The sequence below is a fragment of the Diorhabda sublineata genome, chromosome 2, assembly GCF_026230105.1.
Source record: "Diorhabda sublineata isolate icDioSubl1.1 chromosome 2, icDioSubl1.1, whole genome shotgun sequence".
NCBI classification, from domain to species: Eukaryota; Metazoa; Arthropoda; class Insecta; order Coleoptera; family Chrysomelidae; genus Diorhabda; species Diorhabda sublineata.
Window position 1 is genome coordinate 5390349 of NC_079475.1, and position 22719 is coordinate 5413067.

The 22719-nt window shown below is 30.9% G+C and overlaps 2 protein-coding genes across 2 annotated transcripts; one reads left to right on the forward strand and one right to left on the reverse strand.

Annotated features, from left to right (window-relative positions):
• Positions 1-583: 583 nt before the first annotated feature.
• Positions 584-2874, reverse strand: LOC130452881 (methionyl-tRNA formyltransferase, mitochondrial). Its single transcript, XM_056792371.1, has 4 exons — positions 2383-2874; positions 2131-2331; positions 1774-2075; positions 584-961 (listed from the first exon to the last, which is right to left on the reverse strand). Exons 1-4 carry the CDS (start codon positions 2529-2531, stop codon positions 603-605), a joined length of 1011 nt encoding a protein of 336 aa, XP_056648349.1. The 5' UTR covers positions 2532-2874; the 3' UTR covers positions 584-602.
• Positions 2875-3618: 744 nt separating this feature from the next.
• On the forward strand, positions 3619-21524 carry LOC130453464 (sorting nexin-6). The gene is made up of 8 exons (XM_056793241.1): positions 3619-3803; positions 4069-4296; positions 4464-4585; positions 4638-4966; positions 13355-13470; positions 16492-16674; positions 19423-19532; positions 19597-21524. Exons 1-8 carry the CDS (start codon positions 3801-3803, stop codon positions 19688-19690), a joined length of 1185 nt encoding a protein of 394 aa, XP_056649219.1. The 5' UTR covers positions 3619-3800; the 3' UTR covers positions 19691-21524.
• Positions 21525-22719: the final 1195 nt, after the last annotated feature.

Genomic DNA, 22719 nt, shown 5'->3' on the forward strand with positions numbered 1-22719 from the left:
TACGAAATAATTGGTTCTTAGAGCGATCCTAAAGATATAATTACAATTTTTAAAGTCACCTGCACATTTGAAATGGATTTTTTTATACTTGATTTGGAATATATTATGGCAACTTGACATGGAACAAGACATCTTCCGAGATCGGAATATCACATGTTCTATGAAAGACTCTTGACATTTCCTCAGGGTTGTTACTAATCGAACCCTATCCCAACTGTCAAACCTCCATAATTGACAGTAAACCAAACAAATGACAGTAACAAAAGTCACAAAGTTACCGGGTTAGATTTACAACAGAAGACGAACGTACTTTAATTCGGTCAACTGATATGAATGACATATGGTTTGTTGTTAATCTAAAAGTAACTAGATTTTTTCCTAGAAATATAACAATAAAAATGGCAACAAAGCGATATAATTGCATGGATGTTTATTCTGCGCATGCTTCTATACATCACGTTATCTCGCTATATGTCAAGCACTTTTCAAAGCTAGGTTATGAACTATTTTTTCAAACAGTTTATCAAAAAATTAGTTTTAATAGAACTGGAAATTATTATCGGGTATTATAAATAAAAAATAATTTATCAACAATCAAGAATTTATTTAAAATATCTACATTCTAATGGCACTTTTTTTAAATATCCATTACTGAAATCGGTTGCGTTCATAATACGTTTACTGAAAATACCTACACTACCGATAGTTACAAAACTTTTATCTCCACACAAAACTTTTAAACTCTTAGTCCTTTTGTCGTACATAACATAACCTGGATACTTATCTATACAATTCGTAGAAACGTCACTACAAAGTTTTATTTCTAGTAATTTGATAGGTACCCCTTGCCAGGTTGAAACTGGTACCAAATAGCCTCTCAACGCTCTGTATAAATTGTAAACTTGAACAGATGTCATTTTGAACCAGTTTATAGTTGTGAAATCATGTGTAATTTTTGGCGCTAGGAAGTAAAAAAAATAACTATGTATTTTGAAAACAAACGCCCTGTACTTAATTTCATATTTAAGAATCTCTTTGGTACATGAATATGGCAATACAAAATTACAATATTTCAAAAAAGGCACGAAAATCCTTACAAATAGTAGAAAATGTCTAGAAAAGAACAATGATTTATAAAAGCCACAGTTTTCTAATAGATGGCGTTTGAATGAGCTGCTGATCATAGAGTTAATATTAAAGATGAAGAGGCATGTAGGTAAAATTGTATTATTGGCACAGAGAAAGAAAGAGCTTCGGTTTACTATTTTCTATCTCTCTCTACTTGCTATTAAAATTCAAATTTGTTATTCTCTGCTTTTGCCATCCCCACCGCTCAAAACATCACATCATGGCCACCCAATTAAAATACAGAAAAGAAAGATGGTGAGTGGTATACAGATGTTCTTTCTCTCTTTATATCAAGGTTTCTATGAAGTCATATGTCACATATTGACATTGACAACCAATTTTTGAAATTCAATTTAAATAAATAAAAATATTTGGTTTTTGTTTTAATTAATTATTTATAATATAGGGTGAGTCAAAATGTGAATAAATCTTTTTATAACACTATTGTTGATTTTTCTACAATCTAATTTGAGTATAAGAAACCAACATGAATATATTTTGTTGACTATTATTGAAAATCCTTATAAAAACACATTTTAATTTAATTAAAATAGCTTGTAGTATGTAGTATGAAATACCCTGTATATTAAAAATAACTCCCCTTTAATAAATATACCATAAAGTATTTGTAAAGAAATCACTTACCATATGTAACATCATTTGATGACTGGCATTTAGCATTTTTTATATATTCTGATAAATTTTCGAGACTTTTTATCAAATATTTCGCTCCCAATTCTCCTAATTGTTGATATAAATCAGGCATTTCCGTATCATTTCCAATAGGAACCTTTTCTTGTAAGAGAATTTCACCAATATCAAAATGATAAGGTTTAATTCTCATAATAGTAATGCCAGTTTCCTTATCACCATTTGCTATAGCGTGAATAATTGGTGCCGCACCTCTCCATCTCGGCAAAAGACTCGCGTGTACATTCAAAATACCACTACAATATGGCAACTATATTAACCTAGCTATGGGTGTTTATTAGATATACTAACTAAGAAAACTTTTTTATAATTCTTTCTGGTATCAAATAACCAAACGACACTACTAATCCCACATCGTATACAGTTTCCTCGGGAACATTTGGCCAATTGTATAATGGAAGATTGTATTTTTTTGCGTAAATCTGAATTGCGTTAGCATTTTGCTTAAAGCTGGTAACTACATCAAGCTTTTTAATTAATTTAGATTTAGAACTGAAATTAAAATACTCATCATTTAATTTTGGAATCTCAGTAAAAACTTACTAAAGATTGTTAAGTGACTTCAAAGTATACAAAGAAAACTGATCTGTCCCAAAAAATAAAACACTCCATGGCGGTTTAGACGCAAAATAACGTATAGGAAGTACACTTATTTTAATTCTTATAGGTATACCTATATTTAAATATATCATTTCCACTTTATATTTATCATTGTATTAAAAGTTAGGTTAGACTTGATAAAAGGTTATTTTTTTCATCAATAGCTTTGTTCGCGGATTTGATTGGGAATCACTCTAGTGACCGATCACAGTGAACTTTCATCACGAAGTTTGTTCCAACTTGCTAATCTGGACCATTCTTGAAACGGTTATTGAAAGCGTTTAAATATTTTTTACGCAACCCCGGCTATACACGGTTCTGGTAACAGTACTTGCTATCAACCAAGTGTCGAAAAGACTGTCCCGGAAACGGTTCAAACACGATACCTAAGTCGGTTGGAACAAAACAGAATAGTTCGTATAATGGTAACTGCCCTGTTGTAACACGTAATTAATATTGCGCAGAATCATCACATACGGTTGGTTACCTTAGTTCTGAATTTTGCATTCGCGGGTCAAATCGACTCCGTTAATAATCGATTACGAATCAATCATAGGAGTTCTCGGGTTTTTATTAGGGTAGTTTCACACTTAGCCGACTTTTGCTTAAATGGCGCCAGGTTTACTTACATATAAATCAGCAAAAGTATAATACTCATACTGGAATAGTTGAAAAACTTGTCTCTACACACAGCACACCTGTACAGCGCCATAAGCTTATTGCCATCCATTACTCAACACGAACCAGTACCGAATGAAGATCTCGGTTACTCGACAACCGACAGCCAGGTGAATGTAAAAAGATCCAATTTCCGTATCGACGTCCGCTATTTGTCGGTTAGAAGTCTATTAAACGATAGTTCGCTAAATGTGAAATTAGCCTTACGTTGCTCATCGTTTTGTCTTGCGAATAAAGGAACTGATTATTTGATTATTAGAATAATCGAAAAATCGAATCATTCTTGGAAAATAATCACAATGACGTGAATTGGCACTGCTAATGATGAAAATAAGTGCAGAAATATCTTATAAACATGATTTAATATTTGTTTGTATTCGGAGCAGAATTCCATGGATTCATAAATCGAATTTACAAGTTTGTTCACAAATGAAAAATTTTATTTCGTTCTGAAGATGGAGTAAATTTAATCCACCAATACTAGTGGAACGTACTTCCAATGACATTGTTTATTTTGACAAATTCAGATTTACTGTAGTGTTTTGCGTTTGCTGACTTGTCAAGCGATTTAAATAAATTGTTTTCAATGATTATATATTTATATTCATTAGTATAATTGGAGTGATTAGATTTATTAAATTATAGCGTCGTTGTTATTCTTAGGTCTTGCTATAAATTCAATCATGGTAAGTGTTATGTATTTAAAAAAACTTGTTAATGTTAACAATTGAGGGGCGTATGTGATTATTTGAACCTCTGATAGAGTTAATAAATATACCGAAGTACCAAAGGAAAATAAATTAATTCATTTATATTTACCGGCAATGAAAAATTAATATTCAGTATTTATTTAAATGTAATAAGTTATAAAAAAATAAGTTATAAAAACTATATTAAGAATATAACTATGTTTTTAATATAGCAGCCGGTTAATTTTTATTGACATTCCAGACAGATAAATCACCAGAGGAAGGAAATAATGTTCCACTTACTGATAATTCGTTAGTAGTAGATATATCAGATGCTCTCAGTGAAAAAGATAAAGTTAAATTCACTGTTCATACTCGTACCACTATGAAGAATTTTCAAAAACCTGAATTTTTGGTTGTGAGACAACATGAGGAATTTATTTGGCTGCATGATAGATATGAAGAAGAACCCAAATATGCCGGATATATTGTGAGTACAATAATTTGTAAAATATGTTAAATTGAAGTTATCTTTATAATAAAAATGAATGAATTTTTGATAAATTTGGTAACTAAATACTTAGTGAAAGTGAATTACATAAAATTAGTTTAAAGATAAAAAATTTGATTAGAAATTGTCAATATATTTGATAATAGATACCTCCTCCGCCTCCCCGTCCAAATTTTGATTCCTCCCGTGAAAAATTACAACGCCTCGGTGAAGGCGAAGGTACCATGACCAAAGAGGAGTTCACCAAAATGAAACAGGAATTAGAAGCGTAAGTTGATCAATTTTTTTTAAATACGTTTTCATCAACTATTTCATTTTAGTGAATATTTAGCTACTTTTAAAAAAACCGTTGCAATGCACGAAGTATTCCTTACGCGTTTGGCAAGTCATTCGGTATTTAGAGAAGATCAACATCTGCAAGTTTTCCTAGAATATGATCAGGACCTTTGCGCTCGTCCTAAAGGAAAATTGGAGCAACTGGGTGGATTATTTAGATCAGTCGGTAGTACCACAGATCAATACTATTTGAATGCCACAGTTAGGGATGTTAATGACTTCTTTGAACAACAAATGAGCTCTTTAACTGAATATTATAACCAATTGAAGGAAGCTACTCATCGGACAGATAAAATGACCGAGAAACACAAAGGTAAGTCACAATATTTAACCATCTAGTGGTAATTTGGGACCTTTATTGCATCATGAACTTTTATGATGATTTGACCAAGGTTCAGACAGACCTCTGTACTTATGTATTATGGTATGTAAGTAAGTCACACTGATTTTCTCATAAATTTTTGGAATTTTGAGTTTAAGACTCATGGGATTCATTTTTGGCACAAGCCAAGCATCCACTATTCCCAAATTTGAACGTGAAGACATGATATTGAATTTTTTCAGGTATTTAAATTTTGAGTAACTTTCATTTGAAACCTTTTTTTCAAAAACCGAAATTACAAATAATAAATATTTTACACTTAAAATGGTATACTTTATATGGGCGAATGCACGTTATTTGAATTCCATAGGTCCATAGACGAATTTTATATTCAACTTACTATAATATCGTTTCTCTATGCTTGAGTAATAAAGAATATGGCATTTTATTTTGCCCACATACTCTATTCACAATAATTGTTCAATTTAAGGCATTAATAGTTTAAAATAGTTATAAATGTATACACCTCTGTTCTGACTTCCCCATTTAAGAATAATAATGATTTTATGGCCAAATACTTTAAATACAATGCCATTTTTTAAAATGGTCATATGTTTTCATAAACATCGAAACATATTCTGTCAAAATAAAAATATTAATAAAAAAGACGTAACAAGCGAGTGATATTAGTTTTGTAAGTTATGTGCAAGTTTGTCACTTCTCTGGTATATTTCTTACCAAAGGAAATACATGATCGCCAGAGAAGTGACAAAATTTTGTTTCGTTAAATATTGAATGTGCTAAGGCTTCATTTCATGTGTTTTAGTTACTCTAGAAAATTACCAAAGAATTAAAAATGATTTGGTTAAAAATGCTGAATTAAAAGAAAAAGAAAGGCAGCAATATAAAAAGAGAAAATAGAAGGGACAAATTAAAAGCATAGTGAAAGGGAACAAAGAGCAATCACAAAAGTATGGAGATAGAAGATTAGAAATCATAGAGATCGCGTAAAGTTACAATCAACCAGAAACTATCTGGCAACACCACCTGAGTGATGATGAATACAAGCCTCCACTTCCACATAACAATATCCCTTTTGCTGCTAAAAGTCGATCAGAAATTCAGTGAAAAATACGAAATGAACTACAAAAAACAAATGTGAAATTAAGGAGTTATGTAAAAAAAGTATATGTGTATAAAAAAGAAACTACGGTGCATCTGAAAACAGGAAATGACTCCAAACTCAAAAGTAACTGATCTTTCACAGAAAGATTGTAGGAGAGGGGAAGAAGAAACAATTATTCATTGAGATGATCTAAAATCCAATAGTCAAGTATTGAAAGAAATAAATATGAAACCTAAAAGACAGTCATGTACTAGAAATAAAAGTTTGTTAGATATAACACGGAAGATAAGAAATGATAAAACGAAATCGAAGTTAGAGAAAATAGTCAGAGTTTTTAGAAGAAAATTGCAATAGCAGATTATGTCCAGGTAAAAATGACAGTATTACATAAGGTAAAATCAGCTAAAATGCAGCCTACGACCATTTTGGGCTGTACCTCCAAACATCCAGCAAAGAGACACTTTTGTATGTATAACTCATGCAAACATGGAGCTAACCTTGGCTTCCCTCAAACAAGCAAACATCATAGGTTTTCAAAGCTATGCTTAATTTTTTATGTCGTGACGATTACAATGAAAAATGTCTTATGGGAGAATGTTCTAATGGAAATATATTATAATAAGTTCGACAGTTGTGTTTGTGTATTACAGAGGACATTTTGAATACGAAAATCAGAAAAACGCAGGGTTTGAAAATATACCAATATAACATTCAATCATGCTCCAAAAAATATTGTGAAGAAACTTGGGGAAAACCTTGTTAATTTTTTAAAGCATGAAGCAAATATAATCCATCAATATCAAACAATTAAAAGTATAAAATATAACTGATAAAGATGCTGTGATTCATATTGAATTTTCAGAAAATTATAATACAAAATATTCTTCAGGAGTTCAATCATTCCATTTTGGTGGGTCAGGTACACAAATAAGTTGTGAAGACTGACTGTATTTTGTATAATAAAAAATATTTTAATACTATAATTTATATATCTGACATTTTGCAATCTTTACAGAAGAGCAGTTTTAATGTCAAATTTTCCTTTTTATTGTTGTTCACGATTTTCAATAATAATTAGAGGTCATCAAGAAGAAGGTTATAAAAACTCATTTTATTATAAGAAAACTGTTTATTAAACTGTACATACAAAATTATAAAAAATCCTTAGTGTTAATAATAATAATAATGCATTAATAATAATCTTCATTCATAGGCGTAGGATTTGTATTTATAACTGATAGTTCTGTAGGCCATACTTGGTGGGACTCTTTCCTCCGCCGATTAGATTCTAGGTCTACAATTTTATATTCTTCTTGGAAGTTGGTTTTATATAAAAGCTTGTTTGATTCAGATGATCTAAGTTGCAGTTCTACTGCTTCACTACTATTAAAAACTTCTCTCTGTTGGTGTTTACATTTGTTATTTTTAAGGAGTGCTTTGTTTTGTTCATAAAGTAACTTAAAGTTTTTCAATTCTTTGAGGGTTATGTCATTCCCTCTATCAAATCTTTGAATCGGCACTAGCGAACGAACTGTTGCCAGTCTCATGGCACTATCATTTGTGTCTGACCAACCAGCTTTTTGGCCCCCTCAATCACGGAATGAACTTCATCGTCTTCCATATAGGTATGTCAGTCAGATCCACTATTTCAGCACCTAAATTTTTTTGTATCCATTTCAAAATGTATGATGTTATTTCACAACTCCCACGAGCAGCCACTGTTTCATCCCATATTGCGCAGTGGCTTTTTCGCCCATTTTGAAAACAATAACTTAGCTGTTTTGTTACAAATATCAATCAAATCATAAATAAAAGATTAAATAACAGAGTATAATTATTAATATTTAAAACTATTTGTAAAACAACACAGAAACACCATATAACATGTAAGCAATACCTCCTATAACTGTAATCAGTATTTAATAGGGGTGTATATGTTTTATTTATTTTGACCCGTTGATACAAGCACTAAGAAATAAAAAAGTATTTTTCTTTATATTGTCAAGGTCTGTAAAAAAATCAAATCAAATTGTCCAACTTTCATAAAGTCTAATAGTGTTACTTCCCTGGTAACACATTTTCCTCTTGTGCTTCTAAAACTCAAACAAATGGAATAATCTTCAGGACCCCGTCATTACAAATATAAAAATAGTGTCAAATAGAGAAATTATAAATATTGAATGGAACAGAAACAGATTACATTTCTTTCAGGGGAACATAAAAATCAAATAGTGTATATTCACTCATATTGTTTTTCATTTATTATGTGTTTTATGTTATTTTTGTCACATTAGAAAACTGAAATTATGAAAAATACATCTAATTATTATAGAACAATTTTCTAAGCAGTTTGAATTTAATCAAAATTTATTCAATGAAAAATGAATTCTGATAGTGACTCAGGACACCAAGTAATCCTTGATATCTTGAATTAGTAATCGAAAGAAGTATTTAAGCCTAGACAGAATCGTATTTTACAAATTCCATCAAGTGATTCTGAAAATAGTGATAATGGGGTATTTTATAGGTTAATAACTGATAATGTTCCAATTTTATTGAACAATTCTTTAGACAACATGGGGTTTTTGTAAAGCTAAATAAACCTGAAAGTGTAACAAGCTCTTTTTTGGGGATGATTTATTTATGGCAAGATGTGATAGTGATGGAATGAAAACAAAAGCTCGCACTACTACTCCTAATGGAGCGAAGATGTAAGAACACAAGTTATGAATATTGGTCCAATTATAAAACTATCGAAACACCAATTTTTTGTTCAAGTTATAAGCATGGACAGATTTAGGCGAATCTGGACAACAAGGATGATAGAGATCGATTTTTAAAAAGGAAGTCAACAAACCAGAGAAAGAATTATCGTGGAGGTCGGCTATTATTCAAACTTTACAATGCTCATAGGAATGGTTTATGAAGCTAAAATTGGATATATTTGTAATTTTCTCATGTACTATCAGGAAAGAAGTAGTTTACAAAAAACAATTTCAAATCTTCTTGAACCCAACTTTTGGCATCACATATATATATATATATATATATATATATATATATATATATATATATATATTATGGGTTTCAATATGTTGTTGATAGTAACTGGAGGACATTGGATTTTTCATTTTTCTTAGGGTAAATTTTATGTGCTGAGATTTGTTTTCGTTAATTTTTATTCGAGCCATTCTTCGATCTAGATTAAGTAATCTTGGCAGTAGCTATTATTGGATCCTCATGTATAACCAGCATCGCTGAGTCATCAGCAAATGTGCCTGTCATAGTGTAGTTTGAGGTTAGAATTTCAGAGGTATATATCAGGTACAGGACTGGTCCTAGGACGCTGCCTTGTGGAACTCCATCTTTAATAAGTTGAAATTCAGAGATCTCTTCACTAACTTTTGTTCTGAAAGTTCTGTTTATCACCCATAAAGTCGAATGTATTGCAATGTTTTCTTTTTTCCGTTAAACCACTTAATTATTCAACATTTTAAATAATATATAATAATAAATTTTTTATTTTGCCTTTTTTTAGTAGTATTAGGTACCCTGAATTGTTCTTCCATTCACATATGATTTTCGATATCTAAATTTTCCACAAGCACCTAATTAGCACCTAATGTTCCTACTTAGTTGATATCTGATTGAGTATCGATTTTAATTTTAGAGATAGAGATACCTGATTTTTAGATTCGTTGTCTCACGGAAATTAACTGGTTTATCACAATATTGACTCTTTAGCACCTAATAAGCACCTTATTTTATTACTTCAATAATTAATGTATTGTAATTATTTTCATTGCGTTGCTAGTATCACGTTTTCCTAGCACCGCAACTTTGAGTATTCCGTTGCTGTTAAAATTACAGAGCACCTAATTTTTTAATTTGGCACCTAAAAAGCACCTAATTTTTGTATTTTCTAAATGTAATTTCCTAACTTTGCGTTAGATTATTAGAATTATTGCAAAGTATCTTAAATTAATGTTTTGTAAAATGTCTCCTCTTCCTCATCTTTATATTTAATACATTAATGTTTTTATGTCTCCGCTAACTCCTCCTAGATTATTGACGTTAGAAAGTCAAGTGGAGTATCGTGGGAAAGGGTGGCCAGAAGCAATTTTTTTTATATCTTCAGTGGTTCTCGAGATATGAGGGGTCAAAGGTTAGAAAATGGTACATTCTAAACCCTAAGAAAAAAATTTTGCAAAATTAATTCTTCTTTTCTTTTTATTAAAATATGTAAGACTCACGCCAAAATAACACATGAGATTAGCGGATAGCGTCGTGTATGCACCCAAGGGGCGCGTGTGGCGCAAGTCAACAATAATGTTTTTATCTTCTTCATCGTTGAGATTTTCGGCTTCGTTGTTGAGACCTTCGGCTTCTTCCTTGGTTTTCCAAATCTCAATAAAATTTTAGCATCTCGTGGTTTCTCCACCCTGGTCCAAAGTGTTTTATTTTTGCAGCTTTAAGACTAACTCCCTTGTTGGTAGCTTTTGAGTTTATGTGAGACATATTAAACTTTGCTTTTTTGCTTGACAAGTTTCAGTTCGATAAAAGACTTCACCCTGGACCAGAATGTTATTTTTCTTGTTCTTTTTCAGCATAATCCTTTTTAGATTGAACTTGAAATGCCACAGGTTCGGTTTTATTTGCATATTTTCAGATTCTGACTTCCAATCTTCAACCGGGACAGTGACTCCCAACATGATAAACGACTTCATGTTTCCCCACAACTTCTTCATACTCTTCTGGCTTAAGAATAGTGTCCTTCTTTTTCAAATCTTTCTCAATCTATCCAAACACCCTGTGGACAATAAAGCATACAGAGTAAACAACTCGCACAGGATCATGGGTAGACACTTGACGAAACTAGGCGCTCCTATTGGCCGATTTGGATGATTTTGAAACTGAAAATGGCGTAACTGCCTTTAAACTTGGCGGATATTGCAACTAAACCTCAACTCTGACCTAAAAACACTCTAGGATGTGGCGGGATATGCTACAAAATATTTCAGCATGGAAAAATCTGTAAGAAACAATATCAAACTCAACTTCGAAAAAATATGGACTTAGCAGTTTTTGATTCTGGGCACTTCAATTGTAATCACACCTTTGTAAGTGTATGAATCCCGGTATCAGAAACAAAACTTTCTTTGTGATTGACCCACTCATGAGTATAGATTTTTTTATTAGAAGCATCAAGACCTCAGAAGCTCTTTCATTGTTGGAGCAAGCTTCAAATCTGATGGCTTCCGATCCATTAGCAATCATGCCAAGCAGCCAGTGTCAATTCAATTGCCGACCTCTATAAAAATTTTGTCGTCCAAATTTAGCCTCGTCAATTTAGACGATAATGCCTGGACCTCCAATGAGTTCTCGCTCTTCTTGAGAGGATAAAAAAGCAGATGTTATCGCCTTCCTAAATCTACCGTAGTATTCTGCGTTAGTCGAATGGGAACAATCACTTTCAGCTAGATCCTGTGACCAAGCGAACATTAATCTTTAAATATTCCTCAAAAGTAAGCGCAAGCCCTCGAACCTGGTTCTTAAAGCCGAGAAGAAGAGTGTGAGGCTTTGCAAGGGCATCAAAATGTGCCAAAGGGTCCTCTTGATGGATAAAATTTCATTTGCAAACGATGTTATTGTCTACGCAAAGCAAATTTCTTCGGTCAAGCGTCTATGTGACCACATGATGAGTTTAAAGAAGTATGAAATTTAAAGTGAATCTGTAAAAAATAATGAATTAGCGTAAAAAAGCGTACATACCTGGGTTCAAATGAATGAAAGATTGAAAAATACAGGGTGTCTAACTTTCCTTGAAATCCTGGAAATGTCCTTGATTTTCAATCTCAACCTTGAAAACCTGGAAACGTCTTTGATTTTTTAGGAGCATCCTTGAAAAGGTCTATTTTTATGCTTTATATTGAATAATGAAAGACAAATTCCAATAAGGGCAGCACTTAGCGAAACGGGTTGACGACCAAACCCATTATCAGTGAGTGAGAGAGAGCATCACTCTCTCTCTCTCTCTCTCTCTCTCTCTCTCTCTCTCTCACACACACACACACACTCACATACACTGATAACAGGTCGGCATTTTTCAAACTCTATACTCGAAACTTAGAAGCAATAAGAAGGTAGCGACGGGCAAAGGTCGTAGCCTCAAACATCCGGGCGAAGATGCAAGGCTTACGAGGAGAGGCTCGTGAGTCAGTCAGCGCAGCGGCTTGCTATCAAGAAGTTAAAATGTCAAAATAGAATTTCAGTCGTCATTATCTATCGCCTTTAATACGTCATTTAAAAAGTTCATCTTACAACGATAATTCAATAACAATAGTAATTTCAATATGACTGAAAAAATATTTAAAACAATTTTCAAATAGATTCATGAAAACTGACAAAAATTTCTAGTTGAAAATCAACAAGAATAGAGTCTAATAGCGCTGAGTAGCGTTCACGAAGCAATTCGTGCTGCGGGCAGCGTTAAAGAAATTCATATTACTGGCTATATGATTAAGGCTTTTTCAAAGGTAAGGAAAAGTAATCTGATATTGCAAAAGAAAAAGCGATAAAAAGGAGCAACAACAATTTGCTGATACAGAGTTGAAAAAAACAGATTAAAAGAAGAACATCAACAAGAATTGAACTTATTAAACAAAGACAGATTAAAAAAAATGTCAAAATAATGCAGATCTCACATATTCATTTATAATTTAATGTAAACTAACATATTGTATTGATAATAATTATTCCATAATTAATTGCTTATTTTATGACTAAAATTTTTCCTTCAAAAATCATTTTCTTAGACCTTGAAATCCTTGAATTTAAATTTCCAAATCCGTTCGACACCCTGACAATAGAAAAAGATGTTGATAGCGCGAGCATCGAATTGCAAATGATAAAGTGTAGCAGTGCACTGTTGCCATCTATTGATCGAATTTAATTGTTTTTTGATAAAAATGATGCACTCGAATACTGTTTCCGATGAAACTTTTGCGTATGCATCAATCATCGTGACTCCACACACACAGATAGATCTTGATGAGATCTATCGATCAAAGTTATCTATGGTTCGATATCTGTTAGCCTTCCTGAGATAACCGCCGCTTCCCGTATCTCCGAAAGTAAATGTTTCCGCATAAAATAGATATGTTAAATCGATTTCTCTTAACACCAATGTATAGAGTTTCATGATGAACGTCGTGGAGTGGCTTATCATACTCTTACCATTATTTCATTTATAGAATTGGCAGATACTTATATCAAAATATCCAGTGGATTAATCGAATTGGCAAACAGTGATAACGGTAAATTGGATAAATATTTCGCCAAAGTTTCGGATACTTTCGAAAAAATTAGGGTAAGTGTCATATTTTTTTTTATTATTATTACAGTGAAACCTCTCTATCTCGTACACCTTTAGTTCAATCATTAAAGTTATTTCAACATGTTTTTATCTTCGATAGTTATTTATTGAATAATTACTTGCTCATACTTATAAAAATAATTAAAATATCAATGCTACAAAAAACAAATTAATAGTCACAAAAGAGTTAATACTCCAACAGATAAATAATTAATTAACAGTTTTGGAAAAATCACTAACTTTTGCTTGTATCATATTCTTTCTAAATATACCATCCTCACATTCACTGTTCATATATCTAATAATAATAAATAAATCAAACTTTTAAACATAGTAATAACTATTTATTTTAACAAAAATAATATTTAATCAAAACATAACCTGCGGGGATTTTTCACAAAACTTTCAACTACTTATCATTGAAATTATTTAGTTTTTTATCTATTATAGCTCTGTGTACACTCATCATGACCAGACCATTAAGACGATCTTCTACCATGGTGCTTCTTAGCCATGTTTTTAGTTTTTTGAGGCTGCTAAAGGATCGCTCTACTGTACAGGTCGTGCTTGGTAAAGCCCTCAAAATTTTTAATTCTTTTTCCATTTCGGGAAAGACGGAATTTGTTTCTTTTATGACATCAACAATTTTTAGCTTTGTTAGATTAAGCCTATCGTGCCACAAGTGCTGTCAAAGCTCGATTTCATTCTTTATGTTCGATAAATTATAAAACTGGGCAATAGATTCAGATTTTCAGTTGTCATATTTTGCATTTACACCGGGTGTAACTTAGATAATGCGAATGATGGCGTGATTTTTTCAGAAAAACGTACTTCAAAGGAAGTGAAGATTGAATCCAAGTATGGTATTACTAAAGACCTCTTCCAGTAATCTGAAGGGCTTTCTGCTGGATGATTGCTTCTATGACGTTGTTTTCCCGTAATACGCGGTATAGAAGTGTAATGTCCTCCTCCAGTCCGACTTTCTCTGCAACAACATCAGCTTCCTTTATAATTTCGCCTGTCAATTTTTCCGAATTTTCACGGTGGTTTTTAATTAAAAGTAAAATCCTTGTAACCTAAAAGAACACATTTTGGGCTCAGACTAAGCTCATCATGTAAATGTGTGTTGTCAGGGTTCGTTGCAAGATTTTGTAGTGTTTATGATGTACAAAATTTTAATATGTTTTCAAATTCCCAAATGAGGCGCCACTTAATTTATTAACCTAAACTGAGAAAAGTAAAGAAATAGGTTGAGATATCTTTAGGAATAAAACTAAACGTTAAGACAGGCACAATTATTTATATTTGAAATTATAAAAAAAGAAACAAGGTTAACAAAAATACCCGCAAAACTCATGAGTTTGTTGGTTTACAGAAAATAATGAAGTAACTTTTACAACAAAAAGAACTAATATGAGTGGATCTGACCTGTAACAACACATAAGGGCTTCCTACTTGTCAGAATAATACAAATACAACCATATCCGTGGAATGTGGTTAAGAAATAAAGAAGTTCATTCAGTTAGTTGTCCCGAGCTAGGTTGTTCCACGAATCGAGGTTTGACGTTAATTCCAAATTAACGTTGTCTAAGTTATAAAGCCCAATAAAGGTTCTATATTCAAAGCCAGGTGCAAACATAGCTCAATTTCAAAAACACCAGCTAACAAATCACTCATCAAAACAACCTTTCAACGGACTGAACAACCAAAATTTAATATCCTCAAAATTTGCAAAATACTGCACGAACAACTTAATTCGTGAACAATTAACTAGATGCTGCTCAAACCTTCTAAGGGGAAGCAATTTTGCTGTTACAAACAACATAATTCTGCAACCACTTATACCACGTCTGGCAAATTTGGAATAATGCTTGCGTCCTGTAGACCAAGACTTAACCTCAAAAGAAAATAAACCAAACATTCAATTTGTTTATATAAAAATAGTTCAACAAAAGGACAAATTAAACTGTATGTCACCAACAAGTATAAACAAAACTACAAGAGATATGAAATATAATATGTAAATATTTCTACTCAAACATATATGACAAAATATCTTATAAATAAAATTATTTACAAAAAGAAATTGGTAAGTTTACATTGTATAATGTTTATAACAACAAAAGTAACGCAAACTGTGAGCAGTGAAAACGTTACATCCTTTTAACTTGTTCCGAGGCTTTGGCCACGTCCAAAGCTACAGATTGGAGTACGTTGACAACGGGTTCCATCAAAACTGACTATTTGACTACCAACATAATTCCGAGAATTAAAGAAATTCTGGAAGTAGCCGCATGCAGTTGGAAGGCACTTTTCCGAGTTGCACTATTTCCTTCCCGAGATAATGTTTTTAAGGCTTACTTACTAAGAATTACTGGAAGATTTTATTTAATAACTCTGATGATTTTGTGTGTTTGATTCCATCTTGTTTCGCAAAGTCTGGAAATATTAGGTATCAAGTTCCTTTTCAAAACTGATTCCCGAAAAAAGTTTTAGTATTTTTGGTGGTCACACACACACACACACACACACACACACACACACACACACACACACACACACACACACACAAACACACACACACACACACACACACACACACACACACACACACACACACCATACCTACCCACTTTTTACACTGTTAATGGCTTTGCGTTTTTGCAAATCTGATATAGTCGTGATGAAAATGTCGGCGATTTTAAAAACGGATGTCTTTCTACAATATACATTATACCTTAATTTTTCATTAGATGCGGAATTTATTAATAGGCGAGGAAGTTAATTGCTCGCACAACCTTAGGATTTTGGTCGCTACATTTGATCTCTAGGGAGCGGGGCGACGACACCCTTGGATAGAGAGGTGTACAACTTAGAGACAAATTCTCCAATAAGAGTCAATGTATTTCATTTGGTTCTATCACAATGTGTACAACATAGGAAGGTGCACAACTTGAGATGTTTCACGGTATTATTATTATTATTATTAATTTTATATTTATTTCATTGTTACAGAAATTAGAAAGTCGTGTAGCTAGCGATCAGGATTTAAAATTAGCAGATACACTGTGGTATTATATGAGGGATTGTCAGGCTGCTCGAGCTTTATTAGTGAGACGCCTCAAGTGTTTAGCAAATTACGAAAATGCCAATAAAGTACTAGAAAAATCTCGACAAAAAAATAAAGAAATTCACGCGGTAAGTTTACTTCAATTTATTTTATTTGCCATTAACCGAACATAAATTTAATTATAAGTATAATTTTTCTAAACATCTTCAATTTCTTATTTCTCAGACATTTTGATATATTAATGCATCTAAATGTTCTTGATTTTAGGTCTCTTCTGTTTTAAAATTAGTTTTTTTAATAAGTTTTGGAAGAATGAATAAATTTTGTCGTTTCGACTTTTCTTTAAATCTTTATCAAAATATTTTATCTTCTAAAAATTATTAAAAAAAACTAATTTTCAAACAGAAGAGACCTAAAATCAAGAACATTTAGATGCATTAATTTTTTTTTATACATAACCATTCAGGGTTTCTCAAAAGTAAAGGAACTTTAAGTTTCGAACGAGTGAAGAAAAAAAATTTTGAGCGTATAAAATATAGTTTTAGATGTTTCAAAATTATTCTAAGGAGATGCAACAAAAATATTATAAATTTTGAGGTTATTAAAAAGGTTTTGCTATGTTATTAACAATATATCTGTTACATTTTTTTACTGCACATATCTATTTATTTTTTTATTTCCATGCATACAGGCGCCTGAAATACAAGAGGTATTAACTTAAATATTATATTTTTGTTAATTTTCATATTTTTTATTTCAAAAATGATTTTATTAACTTATTAATTACATATATATAAAATTATTTAAATAAAAATCCAGAGACAGGGGAAAGGAAAAGGCTATCAAACCTAAGAAAGAAACAGAAACTTATTAAAAAAACAAAAAACATAACCAACCAAAACAAAATAAAAATGTAAAAATCACATAAAGAAAATAAGAAAAAATTGAAAGAACCGAGAGAAAGATAATGAGAACTATAACAGGTCCAAACATCACATAGGAGGGAGAAAGGAGAGCAAAGAAAAGAAATAGAGAAAGAGCTGAGGAAGAAAAATATAATGAGATACATAAAAGCACTCAACTGGGCTGGGCATATAATGAGAAAAAAACCAACTGAAAGGATCAAAACAATAACGGAATAGACCCCATCATAGCCAAGGAAAAGAGGCAGGCCGAGAAAAATTTGGAGAAACGAAATAGAGGAAGACATAAGTGCACTTAATATAGATAATTGGAGGGCAAAATGCCGGAACCGAAAGGAATGGAAAATAATAACAAAAGCAGTCAAGACAAACGACAAACTATAAAGAAAACAAAAATAGAAAACGAGGAGTAATTCATCTCAAAAAAAGGATTTTAAAGCGCTAAAAGCGATATCCATAATCCAAAGGATTGAAAGACATGATGATGATATAAATTAAATCTGAAAACGTACAAAATGAATTAAGACTAAAACCATCCTATTTTTTTCGTTGAATTTTGATGATTGACCTATTATTAAATAGTGTTTGGTTCTCATGTGGGTTTTTAGGCCAGTGGTAGAACATTGGCTAATTTTTAAAAAAATTAGAACATAGTAGACATTTTGCTTTCCCTCCATTTTCAGACTTCTTAAAATAATGCCATAGTTTTTGTCATCAACAGCCTTTTGTGCCGGTTTTCAAAAAAATATCCTTTAATAGTACCCGTGAAGCAATAATTTCTGACTTTGTAAATAACTAGTGGCTAGTACAGATAGTTGGCGATTGAAATAAAAAAATCATATCAAATCTATCAAATTTAAAACTAACCTCAAAGTAATTAGAAATTTGTCGTTCCCACGTAAAATGTTGGGTATAAATATGATTTAAATTGTACAAATGGTAGTCCAGCAGTATAATAACGATAATAAAATATAATAATGGACAAGGACGATATCTTCAATTAAGAATAGTAAGTCGAGGACAAATAAATAAACCTTATAATAACTATTACTGCAGTGGAGATCGACTAAAACAAAAACACGTCGACGAGTGACGACTTGACGAGTCGAACGACAACTGACTGACAAGTGACACTGACAACTGATAGTTATAACTGACATGTCGCGGTGGCGCGATAGGTGTACGTGCAATCCGAACAAAAATAATAAAGATTGTGTGATTGATGTGGAAAACAAACAAACCACCTCATGTGACATTTCATGATTACTTCCTTAACCCTATCCTGTGCCTTTTGATTGAACGGCAACTTCGCTCGTAAAACGCGTTGCTGAGTAGACTATAGGCGGCCATTTGAATAAATTTGCACCGGCTGATGCTTGCGGATTCGCATTGCTGATTAGCAGAGCCTAAAATTGAACTGGATGCCGCTGGTTCCCACTTTGCTTGATTGCAATCACTAGTCGCTAGCAATATATATCTAAAAACATCTAATTGGCATAAAAATAATAAAGAAAACCACCTCTTGTGATATTTCGTGATTAATTCCTGAAATTTATCCTCTTATTTTTGAGCCTAACGTGATTAATGGATGACACCTCCAGATAAGGTCTGGATAGAAGACAAAAATTGATTGCTAAAATGTATAGAGCGTTAGCTTGTCTTATGTCTGAGGTTTTATGCATTTTTGCGGAGTTTGTTTTTAGAGGTGTAATAGATACACCAAGAGTGAGTTTAAGGCTTATCTCTGATCCCATTCTGGCGAGCAAATCAACCCTAGTGACCCAGCATCTAAACGAGTTGGACTTTGCAGCCGTCACTCACCAATTCGGGGTCGATTGAATACCACACATTGGAATCTTATGCTATATATTTTATATTTGCATTAAACTGTGTTATTACAGAAAATATTCTGGGTTGTGCGTATTTTATATCCGTATTTATTATTTTCTATAGGCAGAACAAGCTCAGTCTATCGCATGTGAACAATTCGAATCTATATCCGCGCAAGCCAAAGAAGAGTTACTGGATTTTAAAACTAGAAGGCTTCATGCTTTCAGGAAGAGGTAAGCACCGTTAGTGATTTTTATTTAAAGTGAATAAATTCGTGTTTTTTTCTACTATTTTCAGTCTTATTGAAATGGCCGAATTAGAAATCAAGCACGCCCGTAGCCAATACGAATTATTAAAAAAATCTATAGCGAATCTCAACGAATTACTTTGAATTTTTATTTTTTTTTTAAATCTTTCTATTATGAATTCATATCAAGTTGTAGGATATTTGTTTAATCCGAGCTGGTTTGTTCAGGATTATTCATATTTTATTTAATATAGGTCCGGAAATGGATTTATAATTAAAAAATATTTAATTTTATTTGGGGGATAGAATTTTTTTTATTTTCTCCATTTTCCATTTATATTCTTTCGAAATATTGAAAAAAAGCTTTTTTGTGTTGATTTTCTATTAGTATCAATCCCTGAAGTGAAATAAATACAATAAAGTATTGATTATTAAAACCAAAAAAAATATAATATATTTTATTTTTTTTAAATCATTATATTCGAAACAACTAAATTTAAATTGTTCATTGCAAATATCTCGTTTTGTATTGTGAATACTTCAAAAATCATTTCCAACAATTTCATAGTAAATTCAATTTTTTCCAGAATTTTTTTCGTATTTTCAAAAAACTCTTTTTTGATTTATTTTCTAATCATTTCCTGCCCCCTGGATTCAAAATTTATTGCTATACATTGTTTAGTAAAAACAAAAAGGAAAGGATTAAAATATTTACATTTTCATAATCCTTTCAAATTTTAATTAATTTTTTTCCTATATCATTAAGATATTAACATTTTTGTATTTTTCCAATTTTTTTTATTTTCGAAATCATTTTCTTTCTTTATAATTAAAATATTTACATTTTTATCATTTTTTTCAATTTTTTCTATTTTCCAAATACTTTTTTTTCCTATATCAGTAGAATATTTACATTTTTATCATTGGTTTTATGTTCCAAATATTTTTTTCTTTATCTTTAAAATATTTACATTTTTAAAGTTTTTTCCATTTTCCAAATACTTTTTTCCTTTATCGTTGAAATAATTAAATTTTTTCCAATTTTTTTTATTTTTCTATTACTTTTTTTTCTATATCATTAGAATATTTACATTTTTATAATTTTTTTTATTTTCCAAATACATTTTCTTCTTTCATAATTGAAATATTTATATTTTTCTCATTTTTTTTCATTTTCCAATTACTTGTTTTCCTATATCATTAAATAATTTTCATTTTTAAAGTTTTTTCCATTTTTCAAATACTTTTTTCCTTCATCGTTGAAATAATTACATTTTTTTCAATTTTTTATATTTTTCTATAATTTTTTATTCTACATCATTAGAATAAATACATTTTTATAATTTTTTTATTTTCCAAATACTTTTTCTTCCTTCATAATTGAAATATTTATATTTTTATTTTTCTCAATTTTTTTTCATTTTCCAATTACTTTTTTTCCTATATCATTAAAATATTAACCTTTTTTATAATTTTTTTTATTTTCCAAATACGGTTAGGTCAATCTATTGGAAATTTGATTCCCGACTGAAAATTTTTGATTAAAAACCGAACAAAAACAAAATTCAAATTTATAAATATTATTAAAAGTAACAAAGTGACTAACAATTTCATAAAAAATAAAATTTTCTTATATTATATATTGTAAAAAAATGATAATAAAATTTTTTATGTAGTTTTCACCTCCCCACAAAATTTTTAATTAAAAATCTGTTTAATTTGATTCTTCATATTCAAATCAATTTATATAAAAGTTGATTTATTAAAAATCTATTATAATTCGATTTTTCTAGAAAATTCGAAGCACCATCTTCATTATTCACCACTTGATAATATATTTGTTATTTTTCAAAAAACCTACCAGCCTCGGAAAATTCAAAAATCCAATTTTTCATTTGGATATTTCATATGTTATAAGAAAATAATATATATACATGATGATCGTATGTTTATATTTAAATAAAAGAAATTATATTTATTTATATAGTTTTTTTTATTGATTTATTTATTTCCCTCATAATAATAAAAAAGTGTCAATAATATAATATATAATAGCAAAAAACTCAATTACCTCTAGATTATTCGTTAACTGTATAATCGTATAGGTAGAGGAGAAGTTATAAGGAAAAGAAGAATAATCTAACGAATTGTCAAAATCAGCTGATGCTCATTTAAAAATTGCCGCCGAGGGGTAAACAAATACTTTTTCCATATGTTTTTGTGTAGTTTATGAACTTATTTTCTTTATTTTAAACCTTATTATTTCCAGTTTTATTGCGAAATGGCTTATTAAAAAGCTGCTATTAGAATAGTAGAGAAACTTGTCGGATTTTCCCACTATGCTGTGCTCTGCTTAATGTAGGTAAACGTTAAATATCGTTTGAACGGTATATTGTAAACTTGTTAATAAACCCCGAAATTTAAGTACTAAATGAATACAAGTTTTTTCAATTTTATAAATTGCTGGAAAGCTGACTGACGTTATCTACCTGTATTATAATAAAAGTGATAATATCGATATATAAAATCATTTCGGTATATTATGTATACAAGGGTATTACAATTTGTATTTGTATCTTCTTCGATAACTGTTAGGGAAGTTTTCCAGTAACCTGGTTAACTCATTCTCCAAAACGCTTGTTGGTGTATCGAATCAATTTTTTTACTCCATTTATTTCATTATATACCAAACAACCCTTCTATAATCCTCTACAATACCAGCACTGATTGGAAATTTTTCCTATTTCAGGAAAATTCCTGACACCTCAATACAGTGTGTGTACATCTCAATCATTTCAGTACATTATGTATACGATGGTATTAGAATTTGTATTTTTTTTCTTCTTTGCTGTTTTGCGGGTTTTCTACAGTTTTCCAGTAACCTGGTAAACTCGTTTTAAAAAACGTTTGTTGGTTCGTCGAATCAATTTTTTTTCTCCATTTATTTCATTATATAGCACACTACCCTCCTATCAGGGCAATTCCTGAAATCTACATAAAAATATTCCTCTTCAAAATAAGACTCCTATCTCGTTGTTATGCATCTACTCTTGGACAAAGGCCTCTTCTAATGTTTTCCAAATTATTCTGTCTTGTGTCTACCTGCTACTGTCTCAATATCATCAATATTGTCTCTCATATTGTCATATTTTTCTTTTGGTGTCTCTTGGTTG